The following is a 24,072-nucleotide window of genomic DNA, read 5'->3' on the forward strand; positions in this document are numbered from 1 at the left end:
AATAAAGAGGGTGAGTATCTTTGATAAATTTGATTTTTAAAAGTTTTATGTTGGGTGGCAGTGGCACATGCCTAGAAAGCTACTCTGGAAGAAGAGACCTGGGAGACTGAGGTCTCAAACAGAGACTCATCTCTAATTTACTAGAAAATAGTAGGGCTGGAAGCATGGTTCAAGTGGTAGGTTGCCAGCTGTGTCAAAGGCCAAACAAAAGCATGAGGCCCCGAGTTCAAGCCCTGATATTGGTACATGAGCACACATACACGAATCAAATTATATCCTTCTGGATCTCTCACAGCATCTCTTACTACTATATTAAAAATTTTTGCTTATTTTTGCCTGTGTCTGGTGAGAGAGAGAGAGAGAGAGAGAGAGAGAGAGAGAGAGAGAGAGAGAGAGAGAGAAGATCTGTATGTCTAACTCAAAAGTGAAAAAGTGATCAAAAGGCAAAAGAAAATCGCTGAACTTCAAGACTAAACAAATGACTTATTTTGGCTGAAACTAACTCAAGCTCCTCAAGTTCACCGAACAACCATGCTAGAAATTAGAAAAGTTAACTGTTAAACATTTAATGGTTCAAAAATCAAAACTCTGCTATTTATTGACAGGCACCAGTGGCTCACACCTGTAATCCTAGCTACTCAAGGGACTAAGATCCGAGAATCTCAGCTCAAAGCCAGCCAAGGCAGGAAAGTCTGTGAGACTCTTATCTCCAGTTAACCACCAGAAAAACAGAAGTGGCACCATGGTTCATAGTAGTACCCCTGAGTGAGAAAGCTCAGGGACAGCACCTAGGGCCCTGAGTTCAAGCCCATGATTCAAAACAGAAAAGAACAACAAAAAAGAACAAAAAACACTGTACTGTTGTCTCTCCCTTTGCTTTCATAATAAACTGTGAAATATCTTCAAAAAAAAAAAAAAGAGAAGTAACAGAAAACCAAACAACACAACGATGCTTTGAGGAACTCCAGAGTAAAGCGACCCAATAAAGAAATTGCAGACAATGCAGGTTTGCTTTCAGACCACTACAATAAAATAATTAACACATTTTGGTTTCTAGTGCATGTAAAAGTTAGACTACCAAATTAAATTTGTACTATAATAGTCTAAATTTTAAAGACATAATGCTTTGCCTTTTAAATTGCATATACTTTAAAAATAGTTTACTGCTAATAACGGTAAGCCTTCAACAAATCATGTTTTTGCTATGGCGGGTACTAAAGTCTTGCTATTTGTAGCTACTAAATGATTGAATCCAGTGACTTGACCTCACTAGCCCATTTTTATCTTGTTTTAAGGATGCATAAGGTCTCCTTAAAATGTAGGCATTGAAGCACAATCTTCCTGCCAATTCTAGTTTTATTTCCACCACATCTCCAGTTAATTTCTTTACTAAGTTTTGAATACTTGTCATCCATGAAGACTGGAACCAACTTCTTCCACAAACTCCTCTTAATGTTGGTATTTTGACCTCCTCCTAAAACTGTTCTTAATGCTATCAAAAATGGTGAATCCCTTCCAGGTTTTCAACCTATTTTGCCAGGTACAACAGGAGACCTATTAATGGCAGCTTTAATCCTATGGAAAGTGTTTCTCCACTAGTAATACCCGAAAAGTTGAAATTATGCTGATCCATGTGCTGCCCGGTAGATTTTTGTGTTAGTGGACCTGAGTACAACACTAATTTTGTCCATCTCCATCAGAGCTCTTGGGGGACCAGGTGTACTGCCAAAGAAGCTTTTCTTCCCCCACTCAGCAGCAGGTCAACAGTACTACACTTACTCCGTAGATCATGATGTAAACAGATGTGCTGTCATCAGGCATTGCTGTTCCATTGATAAAGCACAGAGATAGTAGATTTAAGAGCCTTAGGTATTTTGAAATGGTAAATTAGAATTGATTCAACTTTAATATTACTCACCTAAACAGTGTCGGCTTTCTCTACCTATTATGGCTATATAAAGTCTTAGAGGGATCGCTCCTCCAGTGTAAAACTGTTTCATCTACATTGAAAACATGTTTTGTGTGGCCATCTTTATCAATTAACTAGATCTCCATTGCACTAGATCATCAATTCTTGCTGCTTTACCTTGACTTATGAAGATGCCTTCTTTCTTTAAACCTTACTGACCAAACTCTTCTAGAATCAAACAGTTCTTCTAACCTCTGCAGCCTCCACAATTACTTTAAAATAACAATTCTTCATTTTGAAATGAGGCGATTTTCCTTATATAGTTTGATTATTTGATTCAACATGTTATTTACAAAGCCACCTTTATTGTTCTTTTAGTTTGGAAAATTAAAGTTTCATAAAACACAAAGAAAACTAATAGAGTTTCTAAACATTACTGCTATCCCACTTAAGCAGAGAGAAAAATAATACCACTTACAAATGACAGTTTAGGAAATACTGCCTAAAGACTAAGAACTCAATTTATGTTATTTAACAATGCATTTTTATTGAACACTACATATTTTAAATGTGAAAATGAGAACGTATTAAACCTTAAACATTAACGTGCTAACAGCATATATAAGCAATTCAAATAAAAATGTTGCAGATATGTGATTACCAATTACAGAAATGTATAATTTATAGAAACCATTGAAACATTAAATTGTATAATAAATATCTCTACCTTTAATTAAATGGCCATTTACAGATTTCTTCACTCAACTTCACAGAGAAAAATCAACATACCTTCTAATCCTATAAAGTATCATTAAGATGCACTCAATTCTTCATTGGAATTTCCGACCTTAAAAAAATTCTAAGTTAAAAAAGACAGCCAAGTAGTCCAAAGATGAGGAGACATAGTCTAACCTATACTTGAGTCCCAGTTCCATTTCTTGCTAAAGAAATGTTAAATTGTTCAATCTATTTTTCCATACAAAACTATTATAAAATTGTTATAAAAATTTAGAGACTCTAACAATCATACCTAGGATATGGCTTAGCTCTACCAGGCATTAAATTGACAGAAGCTACTCAAAAAGATGTTAATAAATTAAGGCATGTTGCTATAAAACTTCTATTACTTGTTGCGACAGTGTTCAGAACAGTAAGAATCAACTAAGAGTCCAACTAAAAATAGGTATCAGCTTTCCCTCAAAATAAATTAAGTTTTCAAACAGTAATCTCTAATCATGATGTAAGTACAGCTTACTTAAGTTCCAAACTGTTTAGAGGTATGTTGTTATATGCCATAAGTGCAATGATATATCTGGAATGTGAAGGATTATCAGAGAAGAAAATTCGTTGGAAGAAAAAGAGATGACACTATGTAACCTCTAGTGATTTTCAACTATTTATGAACTGAAGTCTATCAGTATAATTAAGTTACTATAAATTTTTTCCAAATCTGTATTTGTGTTATAGTCTGTTTAGTAGATTCCCAACCAACGAGCATCACATTGGATAAATATCTTTTTAATTTTTCTAAGCAGTTCCCTATCAAAATTTTACTAGCTTACAGAGTCAGGAAACTAAATGAATGATGACCTTCAAGTTAACTTTGTTAACCAGGCCCAAAAGGGAACAGGGTTTATGTTCAGTGGTATTTAGGAAGGCGTTCTAGTCACAATCCTATTGTTAAAATAAAATGGATGAGTAGAAAACGGATAAAAGGTAAAAAGTTGCCAAAGAGAAGAAAGCAAAGCAATTCAAATAATTTTTATCCTTTTGTTATACTAAAAAAGAATTAGAAAGATGGGGTATGATTTCAACAATAACTAGTTGTATATGAACTATTTTTTATAACTAATGAAAATAGAATTAAAACAAAAAAGCCAATAAAGTACTTTGCATTTTAAACATGAACAAAGATGACTGTTTTCTTGCCTCTAATGATAGTTCTCAAAATTTAAGTCTTCAAAATGTGGTTCAACTTACAAATTTTTTTTTTTCTTTTAAATCAGCTGTAGTGTTTACCAGGGCAGGAGTCCTAATATCAGAGAGTTATACTGTGGTTTGAGGCTCTGAGTGCATGCTACAAAATACGTGTGTGTGTGTGTGTGTGTGTATTTTTTTTTTTTGCCAGTCATGGGGCTTGAACTCGAGGCAGGGGCACTGTCTTCACTTTCCTTGAGCTTTTATGCTCAAGGCTATTCAGTGTTCTACACACACACACACACTCACACTCACTGGTGGTTAATAGGAAATAGAGTGGCTTCAACAGAGATCCTCAGATCTTGGCCTCCTAACTAGCTAAGATTATAGAGGTAAGCCATAGGTACCTGGCAAAATAATCTATTTTTACTTAAGAAAACTTCCCGATGTTACAGAGATATGTGTGTTCTGATAAACAGTCATGGCTATGATCCTATCTAGTATGTAACATTAACAGGATTGTCAGAGAAGAGAATTTGTTGAGGAAAAAAATATTTTTCTAATGTAAATGCCTAAGTACCTTACATTAGGGATACAAAAATCAACTAATATTTTCCAGTCTCATACCAGAAGAGAAAAAAATTTGCTGTTGAGATTCTTTTTAAAGTTCTTTGTGTCACTCCTTTCTTTTGTCCTTGTATATAATCTAGTAGCAATAATGTACTGAGAATACCCATAGAAGAGATTTTCAAATTTGATGCTTATTCATATGTATATTGTATTTTTAAAAATTAAACTATTTGTTGTATTTGGTTATCTGAAATTGGATAGGGAACAGGGGAAAACAAGATGAGGGGTGGGGGAGGGGGGAAGGGAAATGGGGACCATGACATGTGAAAGGGTATCTATGTGTGGGAATTAATGCACCATTTATCTGGCAAATATCATATAACCCTTCTATTAATTACAATAAAAATATATTAAAAAAATTAAACTTTTTGTGACCGGGAGTATGGCCTAGTGGTAACATGCTCACCTAGCATGCACAAAGCCCTGGGCTCGATTCCTCCAACCACTTACACAGAAAAAGCTGAAAGTGGTACTGTGGCTCAAGTGGCAGAGTGCTAACCTTGAGCAAAAAGTGTCCAAGGACAGTGCTCAGGCCAAGTTCAAGCCCCAGGACTGGCAAAAAAAAAAAAAAAAAAAAAAAAAAGGAAAGGGAAGGAAGGACGGACGGACAATTAAACTATTTGCCAGGTGCCAGTGGCTCATGTAATTCTAGCTACTCAGGTGGCTGAAATCTGAGGATTACTGCTTGAAACCAGCCTAGGGAAGAAAAAGTCCACATGAGACTCTCCAATTAACTACTCAAAAAAAGAGGTTGTACTGTGGCTCAAAATGGTGGAGTGCTAGCCTTGAGCAAAAGAACTCAGCGACAGTATCCAAGTCCCCAAATTTAAGCCAGACAACCAACAACAATAACAAAATTATACTATTCATTGAAATCTGATATTGAGGATAAACTATAATCATTCTTTATTTAAAATTTAGCTCTCGGGACCAGAGTTTGGCCTAGTGGTTAGAGTGCTTGCCTAGCATGTACGAAGACCTGGGTTAGATTCCTCAGTACCACATACATAGAAAAAAGCCAGAAGTGGTGGTGAGGCTCAAGTGGTAGAGCTCTAGCCTTGAGAAAGTGCAAGGACAATGCTCAGGCCCTGAGCTCAAGCCCAGGACATAAGTTAATATGTATCTATGATAATACAAACCCTTAGCCTAATTTTGATTATTATATTCTAAGTGCCAGTGATTGTATATAGATTCCCTTCTTGAACACTTCTTTAACATGTCATTTGAAATATGATGTAAAAATCAATGTTAATAAATTCTTTAATAAAAAAATTAGCTCTGGATAATCATAATCATAATAAACATGTCTAATCTGAACTTACTAATCAGGAAAAAGTGAAAATAATTTTAGGGTTAAGGAAATTTGAATCAACTAATGTGAAATTCAACTGCTTTGCAAAAATAAATCCCCTTTTCTCCCCAATCTTATTTCAACTAACAATTTATTTCTTAGCATCCTGAGGACAGTTTAAAGAGAAAAATCTGGTAGGTGTACAAGGAAGCCAATCATTTTAAAGTTAGTTTAGATTCTCCCCGCCCAACCTCTCCCCAATGCCTGTTCTGAGGCTTGCACTCAGGGCCTGAGAATTGTCCCTGAGCATTTTTGCTCTAAGTTAGCACTCTACCACTTAAGCCACAGTTCCATTTCTTGCTTTTTGGTTGTTAATTGAAGGCAAATGTCTCAAAGATATTCCTAGGCTGGCTGGTTTTTAACCTTAATCCTCAAATCACAGCCTCCTAAGTAGCTAGAATGATCGGTTTGAGCCAGTGGTGCTTGGCTTTAGTTTAAAAACTGGTATGCTGAACTTATTAAATTTGTAAAAAAGAAAATCATAACCAAACAAGATATCCACAATTACTTTGTATATTTCTTCCAAGAATAGTTATAAAAAATATAATGGTGATTGTAACCACTAAAACTAATTCTAAAAGCCAATTTAATTTTTATGCTGTCACCTATCTGTTCTGAACAGACACTGCACAAAAACCAAATTAATACTTGCTTGACTCTAGAATAAGGTATTATTCTATGTAAGCTGCAGAGATAAAAACAATGCAACTAAGAGCCGGGAGTTTGGCCTAGTGGTAGAGTGCTCACCTTCGTGTATGAAGACCCAGGTTTGATTCCTCAGTACCACGTGCATAGAAAAAGCTGGAAATGGTGATGTGCCTAAGTGGTAGGGCATTCGCCTCGAGAAAGCCCAAGGACAGTGTTCAGGCCCTGATTTCAAGCCCCAGGACTAGCAAAAACAACAACAATAAATAAAACCACCCAAAAACCAAAAGAAAACAATATAACTAGCCAGGCTCGGTGGCTCACTCCTGTAATCCTAGCTACTCAGGAGGCAAAGATCTGAGGATCATGGTTCAGAGCCAGCCTGGGAACTAAAGAACTGAGACTCTTAGCTCCAGTCAATCACTAGGAAGCCATTTGTGACACTGTGGCTCAATGGTAGGGCGGTAGCCTTGAGCTGAAGAGTTCAGGAACAACACCCAGGCCCAGAGTTCCAAGACCCATGACCCACAAAACAAAAACAAAAACAACCCTCAGCCCTTATTAGTTACTGCATACATGTTAGAATATTACTTAAGCTTTAACAGACTGATAGTTATACCTATCTGCTCAAGGCACGCACTTTAGGAAGAAAGTATCACCAAAATAAATACATAGAAAAGGACTTTCAGAAAATTACCTTTCTACAGTAAAAACTTGAATAAAGTCAAAGCAAACATCTCACTTGAAAGTCTGAATCTCTTTGAAATCTGTATACAAAACTAGAAAATTCAAAAATAATCTATTTTGGACAAGGTATGCAAACTTCAAATATCTAAATCAATCCTATTACTCTAACCACAAGAATCCAATATTTTGTAAATAATCTTAACATTTACACAGATAAAATATTTTTTAAAAATTTGACTATTTTCTTTCAGAATACTTAAAGATTACCTATTTACAAAGGAGTACCAAATGTTCAACTTAATAATTTCAAATACTTTACTAGCAATACTATAATATGGAGCTAATTATACATTTACCAAAAATGAAAGGATTACACTGAAACAGCCCAAAAAGGAATTAACTATAATTAAATCTTGCTGAACCAAACTAAAAATTGTGGAATACAAGTTAAATATGTATATCTAATTAAAATGTCTACTATACTCTTTGTAAGTCAACCTACAAAAATGCTGGGCTGAAGGCTCAGCTCAGTGGAGAGTACCCAGCTATTAGTAGAAAGCTGAAACAGAACACAAGGCACTGAAATGAAGCCTCAGAAGTGCTCCCCCCACAAAAGACTATATCTGAATATTAAAAGCCTTGATAAAGAGTTTACCTTTAACAGGTAACCTCTACATTTCTATACATTTTAGCACCAATGCCTTATTGTGATTTTAGTATCTTTCATTGTATATTTATCTTTCCACTGTTCTTTAAGTTAGCCTTAATGCTTAGACATCTATTAACTACTTTTCCATAGAAAAAAAAAGAAAGAAAAATTATTTGAGGATGTTATTCCCTTGCCTCACAGGAATTTATCTTTTCATTTTTTCTTCTTTTGTGTGGGGATTGGGGATTGAACAAGGCCTGAGCACAGATAGTCCCTTAGCACTCTACTATTTGAGCCACAGCTCCACTTCCCACTTTTTGGTATTTAATTGGAGATAAGACTCTCCTGACTTTACGGCCTGAGCTGGGCTTCAAACTGGGATTCTCAAATCTCAGCCTTCTGAATAGTGAGGACTACTAGCTAGGTGTCAACCACTGGTGTCCAGCTAGAAACGTAACATTAAAAAAAAAAAATTACTGGAAACGGTTATGAACTTGTAAATGACTGTTAAGTAGGAAGACAAATCAGGAAATAAAATTAAATATATGATAAAATCTAGAAAATTACTTTAAACTTAAGGTCTAACATAAATATGCTTCCTTATAATGTCTCTAAGGAAATTTTCTATACCTTCAATATATATTTATGAAAGTTGGTTGCTCCTAAGTCTAAGTTTCATAAAGACAGAGGGAAGGGACACACAATATATCTAACAGTTGCTTCATCTTTCCCCAAGTTTAATCTTTCTGTATGATTTTAAAACTATGTTCATTTATATATAATAAATCCCGCAAAACACAAGTGCAAATACCAACAAATATTACTCCAAAATGAAATAAGATATGTATATAGGGAAATATATATACTCTCACACAAAACAAGTATTAGTATATTTCTACTACATCACATGTAGTTAAGATAAACAAATATACACAAATATACACTTAGGTTAAACAAAATAAAGCAAGGTTATATTAATTCAAATATAAGCAGCACCAAAGCATACCATAAATAGAAAAATTATTTCACTAAAGGAAATGTAATAAAGAACTTGTTGATAATACAGTATCTACTTTTCAGCCTCACAATTTAATGATAATATAAAGAGATGGGAAAATAGTTAAAGTTAAAAAATAAGTGAAAGGTTTTAACATAATAGATGAAGAATACAAGATTTAAGATGGGCTATAGTTTAGTTTAAGGGTAGTGAAGTATTACCATGTAAAACAGCTAAAAGTTAATGTTTTAAATTGTATTAAATTGGGTGGAATTTTTCCTAGAGTAAAAGTAAACCAAAGCTTAAAAGTTTCTTTGTTTTCCCAGTCCTGGGGCTTAAACTTGGGACCTGGGCACTGTTCCTGAGCTTTTTTTGCTCAAGGTTAGCAATCTACCACTTGAGACATAATGCCACAACTGGCCTTTTCTGTTTATATGGTACTGAGGAATCCAAGCCAGGGCTTGATGCACGTAAGCACCCAACCATTAGGCACCTTCCCAGCCCAAAAGAGCATTTTTGTTGTTGTTGGTTGTGGGACTTGAACTATGGGCCTGGACATTATCCTTAAGCTCTTCAGCTCAAGGCTACCGACCTACCCCTTGAGCCACAGCACCACTTCCAGTTTTCTGCTGGATAATTGGAGATAAAAGTCTCATGGATGTTAGTGCCTGGGCTGGCTTGAACCTTAATCCTCAGATCGAAGCCTCCTAAGTAGCCAGGATTACAGATGTGAGCCACTACGCCCAGCTCCAAAAGAGTATTTTTATAAGATAAAATTTGTTATGTACTCTTTACGTACTACAAAGAGAACTGTTTAACTAGGATAACCTCTGTCTGAAGGCAGGGATAAATTACAAGACTGAAACAAAGTATATTATTATTTCTAAAATTTTAAGTAAAAGACATAAAACTCTTCAGCAGTAGTAAGAGTGTTTGCCTAGTATGTGCAAGGGCCAAGTTCAATCCCTAGCAAAAGGAAAACTATTCAGTGAAAGAAATATAATTAGATCTAAAGAAAAAAAAAATCAGAACTAGGAGAAATATGGTACTGTATAGGACAAATGTTCTTGTTATCAATACTAACGAAACTGTCCAAAGTATTTTATCCATAGTATTTTTATATTAGAATTATATTACATTAAATTGAATGAAGTGAAAATTATCAGAATCATCTGAAAAGTTTTTTTCTAAATATAGTCACTTACTTTTGTGTCCTTTCAGAACTAGCAAGTGTATAGAGAGAATGAGATGGATTGAGAAGGGTAATGAACATTTGTATATTATGTGATGAATATATTACATACATTGTAAAGAAAACTTTCAAGGTTTTGATAATTCTACTATTTGCTGAGAATTCTATTTGAACATGCTAATTATGTCTTCAAAGTAATTTTGTCACACTGATAGACTAGATGAAACGTAATTTACTTGTATATGAACAGGGGAATCAATAACTGACCTATAACAAGCTGGTATTTCCTAAGTATTTGAAAGTAGTGAAAGAAAAATATTAGTTCAATTTTTAAAAAACTATTTAAAACCTATTCTATTACATTTACAAAAGGGGTAAAATGAGTTTAAAATTCAATTTTAGACAAAATCCTAGTTCCTAACATTTTGTTACTTATAATGATCAGAGGTATTGCCACAAAAGATTATAAAAACATTTAAAATACAATTTTTATATCTTTTTTTATTTATACTTTAGAATTTAAGAACTTGTTGGGAACATCCTTCGGAAGGCTTCATTTTCTTCTTTTATTTCAAACTATTTTAACTTCAAAAACAGGCTCACTATTTTTTTTTTTTCAAGAACAAGCAACAGATGTTTAACTCAGAATAGCCACCTTAATGGTTATTTGTGACACAGACTTGATTATGTGAGCCTAGAGAGCCTCCCCACCTCTGACTCCCCTGGGGAGGGGTGAGTCTTTGTGTGCTTTTCTGTGATGGTTCCACTGAGTTCATTACAATAGAGATGGACATTTGATATTCATAACGATCCAGCATCTGAGCAATCTTCTGTCGAGAAACACCATGTTTATTCCTCCTACCAAAAAAGAAAAAGAATATATTAGGCTTAGAGCTTAAAAGTATTTTAGATTCACATAATATAGATTATAAATCTTTGGCAAACATTAAAAGTTATAATTCATTTACTCACATTTTATACAAAGATTCATATTGGCTGTTGCACAAAAAAATGCTTTTTACCTCCTTTACATATAACCATCTACTAGTATATCCCCTTTACAAAACCAAGATTTTTTTAAAAAAAAGTAAAAGACTAAATTACATAATTTAAAATTAAGAATTAAATGAACTTTGAGGGCTTACAATGCAAAACAGGTTATCATTTCTTAAAGGTATCGTATTTTTTAAATGTATTTTATTGCTAACACATTACTAAAGATAAAACAATTTGGCATGTCTCAGGAACAAATGTTGAATGAAATAAACATAGACAGCATTTGCCTACAACGTGTAAAGATCTGAGTTCAGTACCCAGCTCTATAAAAAATTAAAAATAACTTTGAAAAAGTGGCAAGAGATAACTAAATGCAGATGCCAAAATCAAGGACTCAGTTTCTTCTTCTAAAAAATCAGAGTATGCCAGATATCAATTAAATTGGCTTTCTTATATAAAGATAGGTTAAGAAATATAAAAATACAACAAATGTTAGTGATGTCATGATTTGACGATTTAGTCATCCATTTACTCAGAGTAACTCAATTATCTTTAAATTTTAAATTTCTGTCTCTTCTACCTCAAGGGTGATCTAGTTTGGCAGGCAAGCAAGCAACAGCAGATGAGTATGTAAGAACACAAGTCAAACAGTAGCCAAAGGAATAAATGATATGGCAAAAGAATTAGCTAGATCCCATATACAGAACACACTTTGCAAAGGCTAGGGATGTAACTCAGTGGTAGAACTTGATGATAAAAGAGGGCAGACTGAGAGAAAAAAAAATTAGTTTAGAACATGGAGAGGGAAAGCTGGGCCTGTTGCTCCTCACCTATGGTACCTGGTGATAGAGACATGAGGATCACAATTGGAAGCTTAGCCCAGGCAAGTTAGCTAGAGACCTTACCTAGAAAACTAAACTAAAGCAAAAGTATGGGGGTGGGGGGAATGAATCATGGCAGAATATTGACTAGTAAGCAAGGAGATGCCTTGAGTTCAATCCTCAGTGGTGCACAAAAAGGTGGGGGAGATTTGGGAATGATGGCTGCACAACAACTCTGGAACTAAATTGAAAATTTATTGAAATTGTATGATAAGTGAATTAATCCTCAATAAAATTATTACCTAAGGAGGGAGTAAAAGTACAGAAGGAAAACAGGAATAGTCAGGAAAACCAAGGACACAAATGGAAGAGCTAGATGGAAGAACTATTCTCTGACAAACACTGCAATCAGATAATAGGAAATCTGGTCAGATCAGATCTCTACTCATTTGGCAGCATGACCTACCCAGAAAAAAAATTAGATTGCATAGGATCTTTCTTCTTAGACTGAATAGTCATGATCTGCTGAAGAATTATTACAATGTTTGACTGCAATATACTACTTACTTCTCTGAAAGGGTAGTGTTACAAGGCAAAAATACTGTGTTACCTTCCTAAAAAACCCCCTCCATTAAGAAAAAAATCGATTGTATATAGATTCCCTTCTTGAATACTTGTTTGTTAAACACATCATTTGAAATATGATGTAAAAGTCAATGTTAATAAATTCTTCAATAAAAAAAAAAATCACAAACCAGGGGAGTGGTCTTATGGTAGAGTGCTTGCCTAGCATGCACAAAGCCCTGGGTTCAAGTTCTCTGTAACACATACACAGAAAAAGGCAGAAATGGAGCTGTGGCTCAAGTGATAGAGCTCTAGTCTTGAGAATGCCCAAGGATAGTGCCTGGGCCATGAGTTCAAGGTCCAGGACTGGCAAAATACATAAATAAATACATACATACATATGCACACACATATATCATATACTATACTATATATGTGTGTATATATAGCATATATTATATATATATATGTACATATCACATTGATTATAAGGATCTTGGTGTAGAATTAGGGACCTGAAGTAGTGAATCTGAACAAGGAGAAAGAGAGAGAGAGACAGAGAGAGAGAGAGAGACAGAGAGAAAGAGAGAGAGAGAGAGAGAGAGAGAGAGAGAGAGAGAGAGAGAGAGAGAGAGAGAGAGGGAGGGAGGGAGGGAGGGAGGGAGGGAGAATGAAAGTAACAAGGTAGCTGGGCACAGTGGCTCATACTTATAATCCTAGCTACTCAGGAGGCTGAGATATGAAGATCAAGGTTCAAAGCCAGCCTGGGCACTACAGAGCATGAGACTCTTATCTCCAATTAACCTCTAGAAAATGCCCTATCCTTGGCTCAAGGATAGGTTAGTAGATTTGAGCTGAAGAGCTCAGGGACAGCGCCCAGGCCTAGTTCAAGCCCCATGACCCACAAGGGAAAAAAAAAAAAGAAAAGAAAAGAAAGTAACACGGTAAAATTGATGATGGGGCCCCAAAATGCCAAAATATGGAGATGAATGAGGAAGGGCAAGGCCTAACTAAAAACCATGGAGGTTTATTACCCTCAATGTTTCCTAGACCCACAATAGCATTTAAAAAAACAAGATATAAGAACTCACATTATTAACAAAGCATATCTAATAAATTTTAACAAGATAAGGCTCCTCAAAAAACTTTTAAGTTAATGTTCCTTGAGAAAATAAAAAGCATAAGTAACAGACAACATGCAAAGGCTAGGAAAGAAACTGGCCACATAAAAGAAAAAAAGTATGAAGATTCAAAAAAGAATTTTGAATGCCTTACTTTTCTAATTCTTCAGGATCAAATTTCCACCAAGTTTCAGGTTCATGAAACTCTACTCTGTATCCTTTTCCTATGGCCTACATAAAGAAAAGGAAAAACAAAACAAAACCCATAGAACAGTTCTTAAAAGTAAAAAGAAGGCAGATAAATACAAATTTAAACAATACTTCTAAGTTTGCTCAATCAAGAAAAGTGCTACATTGTAAAATAGTATGCTTGGAAAAAATATTAAGACTACTGAATTGGACATATTTCAATTAGTATTCAAGACAAGAAAAACTAACAATATGTTTATTTCATGATAAGCACCCTTTCCAATGTAAAAAAAAAAAAAGAAAAGAAAATCAACAAAACTTCTTAGAAAACAAGGACAAATATATCAGTCAGATAGCTCACACCAGTAATTTAGCTACTCAGAAGGCTAAGAACTAGAAGCCAGCTAGGGCAGGAAAATCTGTGAAACTCTTCTCTTCAATAAACCAGCAAAAGCCAGAAGTGGAGCTGTCTCTCAAATGGTAAAACATCCATACACAGAAAAAACTAAGGGTCAGTGTCTCCCTGAGCTGAAACTCAGTACTGGCAAAAATAAATAAATAAAAATAAAGATCAAATCAACCAAAATTTCAGAATAAGGAACTGACAAAAACAAAAAACAAAAGATCCCACATCTCATATTTACCATTTCCACATATGGTTTCATTTCCCAAGCTTGTGTATTAGTGTTGTCTATTATAACTGGAGATCTCCCCTGATCAATAGCTTGTTTTGCTGAAACAGAAAATATATTAAAAACAAATACAAAGAAAGTTTTAGTCTAAAATATACAAAATAAAGTTAAATATTTAATTTTAAGAAATAATGTGTCACAGAACTCTGTATTTAAAACACCGGGAGTTTGGCCTAGTGGTAGAGTGCTTGCCTAGCATGCACGAAGACCTGGGTTTGATTCCTTAGTACCACATACATAGAAAAAAAGCTGGAAGTGGTGCTGAGGCTCAAGTGGTAGAGCTCTAGCCTTGAGAAAGTCCAAGGACAGTGCTCAGGCCCTGAGCCCAAGCCCAAGACTGGCAAAAAAAAAAGAAAGACATTTTTAAGACAATTTAGTTGACCTTGGAGCTAATGATGCTTCTAGACTGGTTTCATTTGTAGGAATTAAAGTGATAAAAGAATAAATTACAACTTAATACAGATCCAATACAAAAAGAAGTGAAGAGCCAGGAGTTTGGCCTAGCCATAAAGTGCTCATCTAGCATGCACTAACACCCAGCACAGTGCTAGCCTTGAGGAAAAAGCCCAAGGACAGTGCTCAGGCCCAGATTTCAATCCCTAGGACTAGCCCCCCCCCCAAAAAAAAAAGTAGAAATGTATTTATCTAAAAAGTCAGAGATTAAGCTGGGCGCCAGTGGCCCATACCTAAGATCTGAGGATCATGGTTCAGAGCCAGCCTGGCACAAAAGTCCTTGAGACTCTGATTAACCAACAGAAAACCTGTTGCTCAAGAGGTACAATGGGAGACTTGAGGTGGAGAATTCAGAGACCTCACCCAGGTCCAGAGTTCAAGCCCCACCAAAAAAAAAAAAAAAAAAAAAAAAAGTCAAAGGTTATTAAATGAAAGGGCAATAGTTAAAATACTGGAACACAATAGTTAAATATATATTAAAGTAGAGCTTAGGGGCTGGGAATATGGCATAATGATAGACTGCTTGCCTAGCTCTGGGTTTGATTCCTCAATACCACATACACAGAAAAAAAAAAAAAAGCCTTAAGCAAAAGAAGCTCAGGGACAGTGTCCTAGCCCTAAGTTCAAGCCTCAGGACTGACAAAACACACACACACACACAGTCACACACACACACAGTCACACTCACAAAGAAAGCACAGAGCTGAACTAATGCAAGGGGAGATAGGAATGTTTTCATTTGAGGTTTATCTGTATTATCTACAAGTGATGTTTTTAAATTAACAAAGGCTTGTGGTTAAAAAAAAAGAAGCAGGTGTTACTTAGAAGCAGTTGTTCAATCTGGGCACCAGTGGTCCATGCCTGTAATCCTAGCTACTCAGAAGGCTGAGATCTGAGGATTGCAGTTCAAAGCCAGCCCAGGCACTAAAGTCTGTGAGACTCTTAACTCCAGAAAACAGGAAATGGCACTGTGGCACAGTGCCCAGGCCCAGATTTCAAGCCCCACAACCCACAAAAAAAGAAAAAGAAAGAAAAAAAAAGCAATAACACAATAGAATGTAGTTTTATTCTAAATTTTCAATGTCACCTTTTCTATCATCTATCATGAGATGAGAACCACTGTCACAATGAGGCAGTTTAAAAAAAAAAAAAAAAAAAAGGAGCTGGGTGCTGGTGGCTCATATCTGTAGTCCTAACTATTAGAGGCTGAGATCTGAGATTTCTGTTTGGGCAGAAAAGTCTCCTTGAGACTCTTATCTCCAATAAGCTACTCAAAAACGCTGAAGTGGTACTGTGGCTGAAGCAGTACAACAACAGCCTTGAACACAAAGAGGCTCAGGGACAAGAGTCCAGGCCCAGAGTTCAAGTCCTATGACTGAATGAACATAAAGAAAAAAAAAAATCAAAAAGATTTGATTAAGTAAGGTTAATTTTAACCATAAAATATATGAAATACATAAAATCCAAAAAATATAACTTTCAGAATTTTTCTTTTCTGAGACAAGAATCAGGGTGTCAAGAGGTATTGTGTCACTAGACACTGATGGCTCACACCTATAATCCTAGCTACTCAGGAGGCTGAGATCTGAGGATCACAGTTCAAAGTTAGCACAGGCAGGAAAGTCAGTGAAACTCTTAACTCCAATTAACCACCTCCCCCCTACACACACACACGCACTCACGCATGCATGCACGCACAAATGCACGCTGGAAGTGGAGCCATGGCTCAAGTTGTAAAGTACTAGTGTTGAGCAAAAAAGCTCAGGTCAAGTGCCTAGGGCCAATTTTCATCATATTTTAGAATAATCTGGAGGAATTAAAAAATGTTTATGCCTCATTCCAGACCATTAAACTATAATCCCTGAGAATCAGGGATTTTTAAAAATGTAGAGGATGAATAATATTGAAATGCACTGCAACCACACATCCAAACAGCTTAAAAAAATCAGTGAAAACCAGGAATGAGGAGAGTGAAGACAGAGAAAACAGGTTCTGTTGGGGGTAAAAACCAGGAATGAGGAGAGTGAAGACAGAGAAAACAGGTTCTGTTGGGGGTAGTGAGTATTGCTAGCAAGAGGGCGTTCAACTAACAAGGTAAATGAGTATGAATATAGTCAAAGTAGTTTCCATAGACCACAACAGAACAATGAAATCTGCATTGTCTTAGGAAACGGGAGGAAGGGGTGAGATTGACTGAAATCCACTGTACACACGAGCAGAAATGTCACATGAACTCCCCTACTGTGTAGCAAATGTATGCTGACTTTTTTTTAATAAGGGAAGGAAGGAAGGGAAGAAGGGGGGAGGGGGGGAGGGAGGGAGGGAGGGAGGGAGGGAGGGAGGGAGGGAGGGAAAAAGCCAGGAGTTTGGCCTAGTGGTAGAGTGCCTGTCTAGCATGCATGAAGCCATGTGTTCCATTCCTTCATACTACATATCCAGGAAAGGCTGAAGATCATGGTACTGTGGCTCAAGTGCACAATGCTAGCCTTGAGAAATCCCAAGGACAGTGTCCAGATCCTGAGTTCAAGTCCCAGGACTGGCAAAAAAAGCCAGGAGCACTGGTGGCTTATACCCATAATCCTAGCTACTCAAGAGGCTGAGAGCTGAGAATCATGGTTCAAAGTGGCAGGAAAGTCTGTGAGACTCATCTCCAATTAACCAACAAAAAAGCTGAAGAGCTATTAATCAAGTAGTAGAATGCTGGCCCTGAGCAAAAAAGCTAAGGAATAGTGTGTAGGACTTGGGTTCAAGCTCAGGACCTTCAAGCAAACACATGAAACAAAACTAAAGGAGGCTGGGAGTTTGGCCTAGTGGTAGAGTGCTTGCCTAGGTACCACATACATAAAAAAAAAAAAAAAAGCCAGAAGTGGTGCTGAGGCTCAAGTGGTAGAGCTCTAGCCTTGAGAAAGTCCAAGGACAGTGCTCAGGCCCTGAGCTCAAGCCCAGGACTGGCAAAAAAAATAAAATAAAATAAAATAAAACTAAACTAAAAACTTGGGCCAGAACATAGCCTAGTGGTAGAGTGCTTGCCTAGCATGCACAAAGCCCCTGGGTTTGATTCCTTGCTATTGCATACACAGAAAAAGCAGGAAGTGGTGCTGTGGTTCAAATGGTAAAGCACTAGCCTTGAGAGTTCAAGCCCCAGCACCATCAAAAACAACAACAACAACAACAAAAAAAAAAAAAAACCTGACTACTCAAAATTACAAAGTTGGAGAGGTAAATGTAATATTCTACAGAATCTTAATTTTAATTCAAAGTTACTGTGATTGTTTCTATGATATTCTTTTATTTTTATTATAATTAGTTATGCAAAGGAATTTCAATTTAACATATCAAGCTGTGTATAATGTATCTTACTCAACATCATCTCTTCCATTATCCTCACTGTCCTCCATCTACCCCAACATGATCTTGTTTTTTCTTTTTTCTTGACTTATAAGCCAGGCATGATATAGCTGTAATACTAGCTACTCAGAAGGCTTAGATCTAAGGATCAAGGTTCAAAGTCAACCTGGGCACAAAAGAACCTGAGACTCTTATTTCCAATTAACCTCTAGAAAATGGGAAGTGGGCTTGGCTCAAGGGTAGGATAGTAGCCTTGAGCTGAGGATCTCAGGGACAGCACCCAGGACTAGTTCAAGCCCCATGACCCACCAAAAAGAAAAAAGAAAAGAAATATTGACCTATGTATGTCAGACTGAGTAGGTTTACCTAAGGAAAACAATACTTAAATGTCCAATTTGTAACCGCAGTGCAATCATAATGCATATTCATGTAGGTAAACATTAAAAAGTCCCCAAGTAATTAACCACCATCATCAAGATTGTTGTTCATGAAGAAAAGATACTGACTGACATAACTCAAAAAACAAATGTATTACATAGGACTTTTTACAGCACACCAATGATAAAAATTTTCAATATTAACAGAAATTATACTGAGTTGCGAAATATACTGACATTATTCTCAGGGGAAATAACTTTTACAATGTAACAATAGTGTAAGTTATCTGAATTTATTCACAATCTAAAACTCACTAAACTATGACAGTGCTATTCTTTTATCAGGAATTATTAGTAAATCATTAATAGTTCATAACATATTTTATATAAATTCAATAATTTCCACAACAACTTTGATCTGGCAGGGCAAATATAATTATCAAGTTATCGAAATGTCTTGCCAAAATCATTTAGCTGGTAAAACTCTAAGTCAAGAATAAACCCTATGTTTTCTGACTGTTAGCCAAATCTATCTCAAGACACTTAGCCTAAAACACACCTCTGTTCTGGTTCCAGTCATGGGCATCACCAAGTTGGTTAACATTATACCTGTACCCATCTTGATGGTGAAAATAGTCATCAGTGCTGAACACAATGCCATCACGGCTCTGACTAAGCAGAATTCTGTTAATAGAAAAGAAATCATAAAGGGCTATTTGTAAAATTTATAATGAGAAATAAAGCATACAGAAAGTCATTAAATGTCTGGTATTCATTCTTAAGCAACAGAATCACATTATTTTTTAAATCTTTACAATTAGAACCACTAAGACAAGCTTTTTAAACCAGCATGCATATTGCAATATTAAAATAACACAATATTTAAATAATGTCAAGTAGTGTATATTTTGTGTTTTGTTTTGGGGGGAGTGGTCAGTGGTCAGTTGCAGGGCTTGAACTCTGGGCCTGGGAGCTGTCACTCTACCCCTATAGTCACAGAGCCACTTCCCATTTTCTGGTGGGTTTTTTAATGGAGATAAGAGTCTCACAGATGGGCCGGGAGTTTGGCCTAGTGGTGGAGTGCTTGCCTAGCATGCATGAAGACCCAGGTTCAATTCCTTGGTACCACATACATAGAAAAAAGCCGGAAGTGGTGCTGAGGCTCAAGTGGTAGAGCTCTAGCCTTGAGAAAGTCCAAGGACAGTGCTCAGACCCTGAGCTCAAACCCAAGACTGGCAAAAAAAAAAAAAAAAAAAAAGAGTCTCACAGACTTTAGTGCCTAGGCTGGTTTTGAACCATGATCCTCTAATCTCAGCTTCCTGAGTAGCTAGGATTATGGACATGAACCACTGCACCCAGCTATTAATCATAGTGTATTTATATTTGGTAACTAAAACTGCCTTAATTTGATATAAAAGGAAGTAAGATTAAGTAGTGCAGCCCATCTAGGAAAAGCCATATTTAACCATGTCTGCTTTGCAGATGTTTTTAAAAGATGTCAATACCATTATCCATAGCTGTAGTAATGTATTTGTATCTAAGAGATGGTTTAACAGGGGCCGGGAGTTTGGCCTAGTAGTAGAGTGCTTGCCTAGCATGCACGAAGACCTGGGTTCGATTCCTCGGTACCACATACATAGAAAAAAGCCAGAAGTGGTGCTGAGGCTCAAGTGGTAGAGCTCTAGCCTTGAGAAAGTCCAAGGACAGTGCTCAGGCCCTGAGCTCAAGCCCAGGACTGGCAAAAAAAAAAAAAAAAAAGAAAGAAATGTACTCACTACCTGACTTATGAAATAGTAGCCCCTCAAAACAATATGTTAACAATAAAATACTTTTAAATGCTATACTTACTGGAGGCATGGGTCAAGTGGTAAGAGGCATCGTAAGAATTTGAGGGAGGCCCTGAGTTCATTCCCTTCCAGCACAAAGGAAAAAAAACAACAAAAGCCTTTTCTTTTTCTTTCTCTGTACATACTAAGCAATCACTCTACCACTAGGTCAAACTCCTGGCCCCCAACCAGAAACATTTCTGTCATAAACTCTGCTTGCCTACTTTCTCACTTAAAAAAACAAAACAACAACAACAAAAAAAACAACTAGGGGTCAGGAGCTTGGCCTAGTGGTAGAGTACTTGCGTAGCATTTACAAAGAATTGGGTTTTATTCTTCAGTACCACATATATAGAAAAGGCAGGAAGTGGTGCTGTGGCTTGAGAAAGCCCAAGGATAGTGCTCTGACCCTGAGTTCAAGCGTGGGACTGGCAAAAAAAAAAACAAAACAAAAAACAAAAAAAAAGTAGTCGCATGTGAATAAAGAGAGGCCCAAGTAGCCAAGAAATAAGCCTACAAGTAAGGAACTAAGGTCCTCAACCAAAGATAGTTCACAAAGAAAGTCCTATTAACCTGTGAGAGTGCTTGGATCATACTATCATCAAATTAAGCCTTCTTCATGATTACATTTTTAACTGTTAGAACCTTGAATCAAAGGCATTAGCAAACTATGCCCAAAGTTCTGATCTACAAAAGCTGAACAATAAATGTTGCAATCGTGAATTACTATGGCACTTTGTCCTTATAATTACTCACTCAAAGAACTCTGCTCCTCAAAAGAGGCTTATAAGTTTTATTTTCATGATTCATCCTTTTTTTTTGTGTGCCAGTCAGTACTAGGGCTTCAACTAAGTGCTCAGGGCTAGCTCTCTACACTTATGTCACAGCTCCAATTCAAGATTTTGGTGGTTAATGAGGTAAGTCTCTCATAAACTGCTTAGGCTGGCTTTGAACTAAGATCATCTCAACTTTCTGAGTAGCTAGGATTACAAGTGTATGTCACCAACACCAGGCTCATAATTTATTTTTAAGATTTCTGAGAAGGAGGTGGGGTATTGAGGAGAGAAAGTGTGAGAAAAATTAGAGAAGATAACAATGTTCGACAAGAAATGTACTTATCACTTTATTTATGTCACTGTAAACCCCTGTACATCACCTTTACAATAAAATAAATTAAAAAAAAAATTCTGAGGCCTACAACATTCTGAACTCTGACAACCCTAAGACACCGCCTTACCCAATTAGAATGACCAATATTCTCAACTCAGACAATGACAAATGCTGGGGTTGCAGAGAAACAGGAACCCTACTGCACTGCTGATGGGAATGTAAACTAGTTCAGCCACTCTGGAAGTTTAAGAATAGAAAACAGACCTTCTCTATGATCCCGCCATACCACTCTCGGGCACCATATACCCAGGATATGGTAAGGATACCTGCTCAGCCATGTTCCTCTCTGCACTATTCATAGTAGCCAAGAGACGAAAACAACCCAGATGCCCTACTGCAGATGGATGGATACAAAAAATGTGGTGTGTGTGTATATATATGTACGTATGTATATACAATGGAATTCTACATAGCCAACAAACAAGATAAAATATGGCATTCACTGGAAAGTGGATGAAATTAGATCAAATCATGTTGAATAAGATAAGTCCAGACCAAAGGAACAAAAGGTACATGGTATCCTTAATGAGGATATTTAGATCCAAACAGTATAAGAACGATGACAATATTTGGGCACCCAAGGTTATGAACATGGTCTTGGAGATATAAATATAACTACACAGATATAAAAATCTATGATGGAATATATACTCTATTGATATAATGTTTTATTATATAGATTAATATGTATCTATACATACAAACCCTCAGCTAATTTTTTATGGTCTAAAATCTATGTGCCAGTGATTGCATATAGAGATTCCTTTCTTGAATACTTGTTAAACATGACATTTGAAATATGATGTAAAAATCAGTCTTAAAATCTTTAAAACAAAAAACTCTGAGGCTTGGTCCATGGCTCATGCCTGTAATCCTAGCTACTTAGGAGGCTAAGATCTGAGGATTGATGTTCAAAGCCTGAAGTCTGTGAGATTCTTAACCATCAGGAAACCGGAAGTAGTACCTGTGGCTCAAGTAGTAAGTAGCCTTGAGCTGAAGAGCTCAGGGACAGTGCTCAGGTCCAGAGTTCAAGTCCCACAACAGAAAGAAAGAAAAAAAAAAGAACTGAAAGCTGCAGACTGTGTTCTTAATATATCCATGTGCATTTAAAGTGATTTATAAAGATAAAACAAATATCTAAGCAAAAGACCCTTTAGCCAGGCAAATGGCTCATGCCTGTAATCCTACCTACTCAGGAGGATCATGATCAAGGATCTGAGGATCATGGTTCAAGGCCAGTGGGAAGGGGGGGGTGCACTAAAGATCGTGAGATTCTTATCTCCAATTAACTACTAGAAAACAGGAAGGAGGGCTGTGGCTCAAGGGGTTGGGTATTAACCTAGAGCTTAAGAGCTCAGGGACAACACCTAGGCCCAGGGGTAGGGCAGTAGCCTTGAGCTGAAGAGCTCAGGGACAGTGCCAAGGCCCAGAGTTCAAGCCCCATCAAGGAAGAGAGAGAGAGAGAGAGAGAGGGGGGGGGGGAGGGGGAGGGAGGGAGAGACAGAAAGGGAGAGAGGGAGGGAGGGAGGGAGGGAGGGAGGGAGGGAGAGAGAGAGAGAGAGAGACACAATCCAGTATTCCTTCTTGAAAGCTCTAGAAAAATTTTCCTTGTATTTTTCAGCTTCTATCAGTGAGCAGCATAACTTACTTTGGCCAAAGCTGGCAATCTAGAATCTCTCTTCCCTGACCTCTGCTTCAATCCTTCCTTATTTTTTAACTCTAATCTTCCTGCCTCTCTCATATAAAGAACCTTTGTGATTATATAAGCTAATTAGATAATACAGGATAATCACTTCAAAATGTTTAATCATACCTTCATAAAGTCTCTCTTTTTTTCTTTTTTGTCCTATAGCAGACACTAGTTTTATAAAGGGGGGTTTCATTATGACATTTCTACTCATGCATTTAAATCAACCTAACCCTTTCTATCATTCTTCTCTACCCTTTCCCTGCTTCTTAAAAAATTTCAATGGATTCATCGTTCTATTTTCCTGCATTCAAAATAAACAGCTTTGACCATACTCTTCCTCATTTCTTAGCACAGTTTTAGGAATTAGGTCATAGACATTTGGGAGAATATTACTGAAAAATCTGCAAAAGCCAAAAACAAAAAAATAATATGCTTTCCTGGGCCAGAAGATTAGCCTACTGGTAGAGTGCTTGCCTAGCATAAGCATAGTCCTGGATTCAATTCCTCAGTACCACAGAAGAAGCTGTGACACTGTGGCTCAAGTGGCAAAGCACTAGCCTTGAGCAAAAACAATGTCCAAGGACAGTACCTAGGCCTTGAGTTTCAAGCCCCAGGACTGGCAAAAACAAAAAAGTTTTCTCATGTTTTTTTACACTTAATTTCTTGGATAAGTCCCTTCTCATTATTTCATCCAAATCCTCAATTGTCTTTTCTCTCCACTCCCTCCTCAATCTCTCTGTCTTGCTTTTTTTTTTTGGGGGGGGGGGGTGGTCATTAGGCTTGAACTCTGGGCCTGAGCGTTGTCCCCGAGTTCTTCAGCTTAAAGCTAGCTCTCTATACTTAAGCTA

At 36.6% G+C, this 24,072-nt stretch overlaps 1 protein-coding gene across 5 annotated transcripts in view; it reads right to left on the minus strand.

The window, feature by feature from the left end:
- The window catches only part of LOC150057050 (uncharacterized), a 69,684-nt gene that overhangs the window by 38,542 nt on the left and 7,070 nt on the right, over positions 1 to 24,072 (minus strand). For 4 of the 5 annotated variants that reach the window (XM_090342239.1, XM_090342236.1, XM_090342238.1 and 1 more), the window contains exons 3-6: positions 19,098 to 19,222; positions 14,313 to 14,401; positions 13,634 to 13,710; positions 10,689 to 10,835 (exon numbers count right to left, since the gene is read on the minus strand). In XM_090342239.1, the coding sequence (XP_090198365.1) occupies positions 10,689 to 10,835; positions 13,634 to 13,710; positions 14,313 to 14,401; positions 19,098 to 19,222 (438 nt within the window). Of the gene's footprint in view, positions 1 to 10,688; positions 10,836 to 13,633; positions 13,711 to 14,312; positions 14,402 to 19,097; positions 19,223 to 24,072 lie in introns of those variants that run through there. The other variant, XM_090342240.1, reaches the window with a different exon arrangement.

The sequence above is a fragment of the Megascapheus bottae genome, chromosome 11, assembly GCF_031878675.1.
Source record: "Megascapheus bottae isolate mThoBot1 chromosome 11, mThoBot2.hap1, whole genome shotgun sequence".
NCBI classification, from domain to species: Eukaryota; Metazoa; Chordata; class Mammalia; order Rodentia; family Geomyidae; genus Megascapheus; species Megascapheus bottae.